The 8,967-nt window shown below is 46.0% G+C and overlaps 1 protein-coding gene across 1 annotated transcript; it reads left to right on the plus strand.

Moving 5' to 3' along the window:
- On the plus strand, positions 203-1,117 carry LOC100153720 (olfactory receptor 13G1-like). The gene has a single exon (XM_013983912.2). It carries the CDS (start codon positions 203-205, stop codon positions 1,115-1,117), a length of 915 nt encoding a protein of 304 aa, XP_013839366.2.

The following is an 8,967-nucleotide window of genomic DNA, read 5'->3' on the forward strand; positions in this document are numbered from 1 at the left end:
AGGGGTCCAAAATTATCAGGGGCACAAAGCTCCACTTTTATTGCTGGCCTGGGATTTGAACTTCTCTTTCTTGCTACACCCATTCTAGCAAGATGGAACATTCAGCTCCAGTGTAAAAGTGAGTCCCTCTGTCTCTACAGCCAGTGGCAGAGCAGCCCCTGGGCTCCCAGAGGGCCCCAGCCTGGCACCCACCAGGGTGGTGATGAACCAGACGCTGGTCACCGAGTTCCTCATTCTGGGATTCTCCGAACCTCCTGGGCTGCAAACACTGCTTTTTCTCGCCTTCCTGCTCCTCTACACCGTGGCCCTCTCGGGAAACCTGCTCATCGTGGCGGTCATCAGCTCCAGCCCAGCCCTGCACACCCCCATGTACTTCTTCCTGGTCCACCTGGCCTTGGTGGACATCCTCTGCACCTCCACCATCCTGCCTAAGCTGCTGGTGGGCATGGTGGCCAGCAGGACCATCTCCTATGGGGGCTGCATGGCCCAGCTCTTTTTCTTCACGTGGTCCATGGGGGCCGAGCTGCTACTCTTCTCTGCCATGGCCTATGACCGCTACGTTGCCATCTGTCGGCCCCTCCACTACAGTGCCCTGATGGGCCCCCAGGTGTGCCAGCTCTTGGCAGGAGTGGTGTGGACAGTCAGCCTGACCAACACCGGTGTGAACACTGGCCTCTTGTTGCGCCTGCCGTTCTGCCACTCCAATGTGGTTGAGCACTTCTTCTGCGAAATCCCGCCTCTGCTGAAGCTCTCCTGTGCCCCGACCCACCTGAATGAGACCATGGCCTTCACTGCGGATCTTTTCCTGGCGGTGGGGAACTTTTCCGTGATCATGCTCTCCTATGGCTGCATCATCAGCAGCATCCTGCACATACGCTCAGCTGCGGGCAAGCAGCGGGCCTTCTCCACATGTTCCTCCCACCTGCTGGTGGTCACCATGTACTACTCCACTGTCATCTACACCTACATCCGCCCCACGTCCAGCTACTCGCTGGACAAGGACAAGTTGGTGTCGGTGATCTACACCTCTGTGGCACCCTCCCTGAACCCCCTCATCTACTCACTGAGAAACACAGAGGTGAAAGTGGCACTCGGGAGGCTGCTCTCCTACTGCTGAGGTCTGTCCTCGTCACCCAGCCTGCCCCCATCCCCCCAGGGTGGGGCCCAGCACAGTTTTCCCTAAAGTGGGGCATGTTTGGTCCTGGAAGCCTCTGTTGTTTTCTCTGAGCACACACGTGAAGTACCATTCAGTGACCATGGGACCAGTTCTGACCCATTATGCCCTGGGGGCTGGAGTTGCCCCTAAACCTCCAGTTGCCCCTAAAACCTGGGGTTGTGTGTGACTTCTTCATGACCTGAGAAGCACTAAGTACATGTGCAGGTGGGCTGAGCCCTTTCTCCGACCCTCCTCCCAGGTTCTCCCAAGGAGGCCATCTCTGGATCTTGTGGACAAGCCAGGGTTTGCTCGGGCTCTCCCGCTGTGAGCTTCTTCCATTGCGGTGGCCTTTGCCTTAGTCAGAGTGGGGGCTGAGCAGGGAAGGAGGGGGCTGAATGGAGGGTAGGAGTTTCAGGAGGACAGGTTCTCAGGCAGCAGAGTCTCCAAGAGGAGTCCTTCAGAAAGGGGAGTGCTTTTTAGGGTACTATTTTGACAAGGCTTTTTCAAGTCAACAGTGTAAAGATGTTACAGGCATCAGTAAGGGCAGCGGCCTGGAGGCTTCCTTTCCTTCTTCCTCCACCACCAACCAGGAATCCAGCCAACCTCTCCTTGGAAGACGCTGGCTCCAGGAAGGTTGGGTTCAGGAGGGTTTGGGCACCAGGACAGGTGCTGGGGATGAGGTTCTTCACGGGCAAGCACTTTTTGTTCCCTTGTGATTTGACTTTGCACTGCTGGGGGCGGCAGTGTGGGGAGGTTGTGTGGCTTGAAGGAATGTGGGAGAAAGGACCCTTGAAGGAACAGGGTTTTCAGTCTTGTGGGGTTTGGCACCCTCTCTGAGCAACTCTGACTCCTCCACATTGTCTTGTCTCTCTCCCTGTACACACTGTAAGTCCTCTGAGGACGAGGACCCGGTCCTGTCCACCTCATATCTTCAATCCCTGGTTGTTGGTCTAAAGCAATTCATTCTGGAAGCATTGCACACCAGGCCCATGGCAGGCACCCAGTAAAGACCAGTTGACTGACAGAAGGAGTGAGAGGTAGGGATGACTTCTACCAAATAGACCGCTAGACCCAGTTTTGGAAAGGCTTGGCAGAGGCATTTTTGTGACATGGTCAGTCAGTGAATGGTGACCATTGTCTTTATTTTCCTAATCAGAAACAAACTTCCTGTTTATGAGATTTGTGATGCCTGTGGAAATTGGGTGGTGGCCAGTGGCTGAGTTTGCAGCACAGTCCTGGAGCCTGAGCTTTCACAGAAGGTCACAGGGAGGAGGGGGTGATCAGTCAGCTGAATGTTGAGGGTTAGTGGGCCCCACACTGTGGCTTTGCCCTCCATGTATGTAGGCTTAGCTTTCTGAGATGCTCTGTCCTCAGGGGAAGCAGGAGGTCTGCAGGAGGTGCTTCCAGACCAGAACCCTGAAGCCATAATCTGCGTGAGGGGCACGGCTCTTCCACACTGGGGGAGGCACTGCAGTGCGGTGCCCGTCCAGAGCCCTCGTGGAGGACCCGCAGCCCAGGCAGCCACTGTAAGGCTCACACCCCTAACTCATATGAATTCCTGGTTTCTGTTGCTGTGTGCTGTAGGGATGTCCCGAAGAAGATAATGGGGTTTCTTTTCATTACAAAGGGATTCTATGCTGGTAAAATTAGAAAATAAGACCTTTAAAGGGTGAATATACTCGAGCAAAACCCCTGTAATTCCACTGAGAGGTAACCATTTATAACATTCTGGTGTAAACAGGTTTTTTTTCTTGTTTTTTTCCTGTTTGTATGCGTTCCTGCACATACAGAGACTTTACTAAATAGAGGATTATTCCGTACTTACTATTTAAAAGAGAACCTGTTTCTCTCACTTTTGAAAACACCATGTACTTCTTTACATGGCATTCCAGGCTTTTCCGAATTGATTCATTTGGGAAGTCCTGTATTTCATTATCGGCATGGGAATGCAGTTATCAAGATATGCAGCAGTCAAGCTCTAGATTCAAATTCTCAGAAAGTTCTCTCGTTCTTTCCTTCTGTTTTATTTCCAAAATAAAATGTATGTATAATGAAATTTTGTAAATTGAGATTTAAAAAGAGACACTGTGCTATTTCTAATTCTATAATCTTTCAGTAGGTTGTATCAGATTAGCCTCCACATAGGCAGCAAGTATCATCTCCCGAATAAAACAACCTTTTAATGCCACAATTCTTTTTGTAGCTGAGGGTGTTGTATACCAGGCAAAGCAGGACAGAAATAACCTGTGAAAGGATGGCGTCATTATACTGATTTTCCTCTGGCTAAACTCAATTTTCAGCTGAGCATGGGGCACAAGCAACTCCTCATCAGGCCACACTCTCATCGGTTTGATGTGCCCAAGGACAGAGACTGGGACAGGTGGTGATTGAAATTTGAGTTCCACCAAGGAGAGGAGCTTGGCCATTACCTGAGCGTCCCCATTAAAACAGAAGAAGGGCCACACTTAGGAATAACTCTTCATTACAGGACTAAGGGCCTACCCTAAGGCAGAGGTCATTCAAACACAGATCAAAAAGCACAGTGACATACAGCCTCACACCTGCTAGAATATCTGTCCTGCAGAAGACAAAGATGACACATGTTTGTGCAGGTGTGGGGCAAAGGGAACCCTTGTGCACTCTCGGTGGGAGTGTAACTGGTGCAGTCACTGTAGCGAACCACATGGAGGCTCCTCAACAAGTTGAGTTAGAATTTCCTTGGGGTCCAACAGTCTCACCTCTGGGCATATATCCAAAGGACCTGAATCAGGATCTTGGAGACCTTCCTTACCCGGAGAGAAGCCAGACCGAAGTCTCCTGATTCTATTTATAGGAAATGTTTGAGTTAGGCAGATGCAGACAGACTGGTGGTTGCTAGGGTCAGGGTGGGGGTGGGTGCAGGGAGCAGTAGGCAGTTATCACGTAAAAGCACAAGGTTCCTGGAGTGAGGAGTCCAGATGGCAGAGTAGAAGGACCCAAGCTCACCTCCTCTCATGAAAACGCCAAACGGATTGTCGAACAACCCTCAACAAAAAAGAGTTGATTCTACCAAAAAAGATATACTACCCCAAAAGAAAAAGAAGCCATGAGAAGATGGGGGTGGGGGTTGTGATTTTGCTGCATAAGCAAATCCCATACCTGCTGGGTGGGTGTATAGTTACAGACTGCACAATAACTATATGGCAGAGACATTCCCACAGGAGTGAGAGTTCTGAGCCCCACATCAGGTTCCCGTGCCCATGGTCTGACATCGGGTGGAGGAGTCCCCCACACCATTGGCACTGAAACCCCGTGGGGCTTGACCGCAGATCCATGGGATCAGGAGAAATAGAGCCTCCACTCTTGGAAGGTGCACACGATATTTCATGTGCACCAGTCCCAGGACAAAGCAGTCACTCTTGGAAGTCTGGGCCAGAACTACCTGTGTGTCTTGCAAAGTCTCCTGGGAAGCAGGGTTCAGCTATAGCTTCCTGTGGGGGCAGAACACAAAAGGTGAAGGTCCCAGGCAGCAATTATCAGTGTGAGCTCCTCCTGAGGTCAACTTGCAGAAATGAGGCTGCCCCACCCAACCGGCTCCTGTGCTGGAGTGTTACAGACTTGGGCCCACCCAACAGGCTCTGGTGCTGGAATATTACAGGCCAAACAACCATAGAGTGAGCACAGCCCCACCCATTCACAGAGTGGCTGCTTAACCTCCTCCAGGCACACATCCACCTCTAAACACAGCCCTTCACATGTCTCTTCCCACCATATGGACAAGACGCAGCTTTACCCACGAGTGGGCAGGCAGCAAGCAGTCCCTCCCACCAGAGATTCGGTGAAAGACCCTGGACAGAACTCACCTACCAGGGAAAGTCACCAGAGGCAAAAGTGGCTGAAACCCTGCAGCCTGCAGAAAGGAAACCACAACCAGAGAGTTAGACAAAATGCTGTGGCAAAGAATTATGTTCAGGTAAAGGAACAAGTCAAAATCCTAGACGAACACTAAGTGAAGTGGAGATAGGAAACCTACCTGAATGGTTAATGAACCTGACTAATAACCATGAGGTTGTGGGTTCGATCCCTGGCCTCACTCAGTGGGTTAAGGATCTGGTGTTTCCGTGAGCTGTGGTGTATGTCACAGACATGGCTCAGATCCCACGTTGCTGTGGCTGTGGTGTAGGTCAGCAGCTGTAGCTCTGATTGGACCCCTAGCCTGGGAACCTTCACATGCCACTTGTGCAACCCTAAAAATACAAAAAACAAAAGAAATATAAAAGAATGGAGGCACAGACCACGAAATTACAAGAAACATTTAATAAAGAGCTAGAAGATTAAAGAACAAACAGAGAGGAACAATGCCATAAGTGAAGTGAAAAAGCACTGGAAAAATCAGTAGCAGAATTCATGAAATGGAAGGGTGAATAAGTGAGCTGGAAGACAAATGGGTGGAGATCACTGCCAATGAGTAGAATAAAGGGGAAAAAAATGAGGAAGGTCTAAGAGACCTCTGAGACAACATTTAATGGACCAACATTTGCATTAAATGCGTCACAGACGGAGAAGGGCGATAGTGTTAGAGATGGAGAAATGTTCAAAAAGACAACAGCCAAAAACCTCCCTAATAAGGGAGAGGAAAGACTCCAGTCTGGGAAGGGCAGAGGGTCCCACAGGGATACGCCCTAGGAGGAGCCCCCCGGACACATATTAATCGAACTGAACAAAATTGCAGACAAAGAGAAAATATTGAATGCGGTTAGGGAACAGGAACAAATAACAAGCAAGGGAATCCCCATAAAGTTTTCAGCTGGTTTTTTTAAGCAAAATTTCTGTAGGCTAGAAGGGAGTGGCACAATATGTTTTATTTTATTTTTTTTATTTATTTGTGTGTTTGTTTATTTATTTATTTTGCTTATTAGGGCTGCACCTGTTACATATGGAGGTTCCTAGTCTAGGGGTTGAATAAAAGTTGCAGCTACTGGCCTATACCCCTACCACAGCAATGTGGTATCTGAGCTGTGTCTGCAACCTACACTATAGCTAATGGCAGTGCCAGATACTTAACCCATTGAGGGAGGCCGGGGATTGAACCTGCATCCTCATGGATACTAGTCAGGTTTGTCACTGCTGAGCCATGATGGAAACTCTTCCACAATATATTTAAAGTGATGAAAGGGAGGGAGTTCCCTGGTGACCTAGTGGTTAAGGATTTGGCATTGTCTCTGCTGTGCTGCAGTTTCAATCCCTGGCCTGGGAACCCCACATGCTGTGGGCACAGCCAAAAAAAAAAAAAAAAAAAAAATAGGGTAAGAAAAAAAAAGTAATGAAAGAGAAAACTTACAACCAAAAATAGTCTACCCAGTAAGGTACTCATTCATATTTGATGAAGAAGTCAAAAGATTTAAAGACAAGCAAAAACTAAAAAGATTCTGTGCCACCAAACCAGCTTTACAACAAATGCTAAAGGAGCTTCTCTAGATGGAAAAGAAAGGCCACGTATAGGAAGAAGAAAATTACAAATGAAAAGCTTAGCTGTAAAGGCAAACAGAAAATAAAGTTAGGGAATCATCCACACACAAATGTGATATCAAAACCAACAATAGTGATAAGAGGAGAGTATGAATGCAGGGTATTGGAAAGGCATTTCAAATTAAGAGACCAGCAACTGAAAACAACCTTGTGTAGAGAGAGAGAGAGAGAGAGAGAGAGAGAGAGAGAGAGAGAGTGAGAGAGACTGCTGTATCAAAACCTCATGGTAACCACAAAACAAAAATCTGCAATAGATACACACACACACCCACACACACACCCACACCCATACCCATACACAACAGCAATCCAAATATAGCACTAAAGATAGCCATCAAACCACAAGAGAAGAGAACAAAAGAGGAAGGGAAGAAAAAAGACCTACAAAGAAATCCAAAACAATTAATGAAATGGTAATAAGAAACACATATCGATAATTACCTTAAATCTAAATACTCCAAGGAGTTCCCATCGTGGTGCAGTGGAAACAAATCTGACTAGGAACCATGAGGTTGTGGGTTCAATCCCTGGCCTTGCTCAGTGGGTTAAGGATCTGGCATTGGCGTGAGCTGTGGTGTAGGTCACAGACATGGCTCAGATCTGGCATTGCTGTGGCTGTGGTGTAGGCCAGCAGCTGTAGCTCCAATTAGACCCCTAGCCTGGGAACCTCCATAAGCCACGGTGTGGCCCTAAAAAGACCAAATAAATAAATAAATAAGTACTCTAACCAAAAGACAGACTGGCTGAATGGATACAAAAACAGGACCCATATATATATAATCTGTCTACAAGAGACCCACTTCAGATCTAGGCACACATGCAGACTGAAAATGAGGGCATGGCAAAAGATATTCCATGCAAATGGAAATAAAAAGAAAACTGGAGTTGCAATACACATTTCAGAGAAAATAAACTTTAAAATAAAAATGGTTACAAAAAACAAAGAAGGACACTACATAATGATCAGAGCATCAATCTAAGGAGAAGGTATGGCAATTGGAAATATATATGCCCTCAGCACAGGAGCATCTATGGCAACTGCTAACAGATATAAACGGAGAAATCGAATTAACCCAATAATTGCAGTGGATTTTCACATCAATGGACAGATCATCCAGAGACAAAATCAATAAGGAAAAAGAAGCCATAAATGATTCATCAGACCATGTAGATTTAATTAAATTTTATAGATCATCCCATTCAAAAGCAGCAGAATACATTCTTCTCAAGTGCAAACGAAACATTCTCCAGGATAGATCACATGTTGATGCGTAAACCAAGCCTCAGTAAATTTAAGAAAATCGAGATCCTATCAAGAATTTTTTCAACCTCACAATTCAGTGGGATTAGAAATCAACTACAAGAAAAAAAACTGCAAAAAGAAAAAAGCCACCAACACTTGGAGGCTGAACAATGTGCTACTAAAACCCAGTGGATCACTGAAGTAATAAAAAGGTAATAAAAAATACCTAGAGACAAAAGAAAATGAAGACACAATGACCCCAAAACTATGAGATTCAGCAAAAGCAGTTCTAAGAAGGATGTTGATAGCAGTAGAAGCCTACCTCAGGAAAAAAGAAAAATCTCAAAGAAACAACGGAAAGCAACTAGAGAAAGAAGAATAAACAAAACCCAAAGTGAAATCATTTTACTTTTTAGAATTTATTGAGGCTTGTTCTGTGGCCCAAGATGTGATCTGTCTTGGAGAATGACCTGTGTGCAGTTGAGAAGAAAGTATATTCTTCTGCTTTGGGGTGAAAGTTCTATAGATACTAGTTAAATCTATTTGGTCTAGTGTATCATTTAAGGCCTGTGTTTCCTTGCTGATCTTCTGTCTGAATGATCTGTCCATTGCTGTAAGTGGCATGTTAAAGTCCCTCACTATTATTGTGTTACTGGCGATTAGCCCTTTTTTGGCTGTTAGTAGTTGCCTTATATTTTGTGCTGCTCCTATGTTGGGTGCGTGTATTTTTAAAATTGCTATTTCATCTTCTTGTATTGATCCTTTCATCATTATGTAATGTCCTTCTTTGTCTCTTGTGGCCTTCTTTATTTTAAAATCTATTTTGTCTGATATGAGTATTGCTACTCTGGCTTTTCTATAATACACATTTTCACGTCATATTTTATTCCATCTCCTCACTTTCAGTCTGTATGTGTCCTTAGATCTTAAGTGAGCCTCCTGTGGACAGCATATATATGGGTCTTGCTTTTGAATCCATTCAGATAGTCTTTTTCTTTTAATTGGAGCCTTTAATCCATTTACATTCAAATAAATTATGGATAAGTATGCATTTTTTGAC

Source organism: Sus scrofa, chromosome 14 (genome assembly GCF_000003025.6).
Source record: "Sus scrofa isolate TJ Tabasco breed Duroc chromosome 14, Sscrofa11.1, whole genome shotgun sequence".
Classification (NCBI taxonomy): Eukaryota; Metazoa; Chordata; class Mammalia; order Artiodactyla; family Suidae; genus Sus; species Sus scrofa.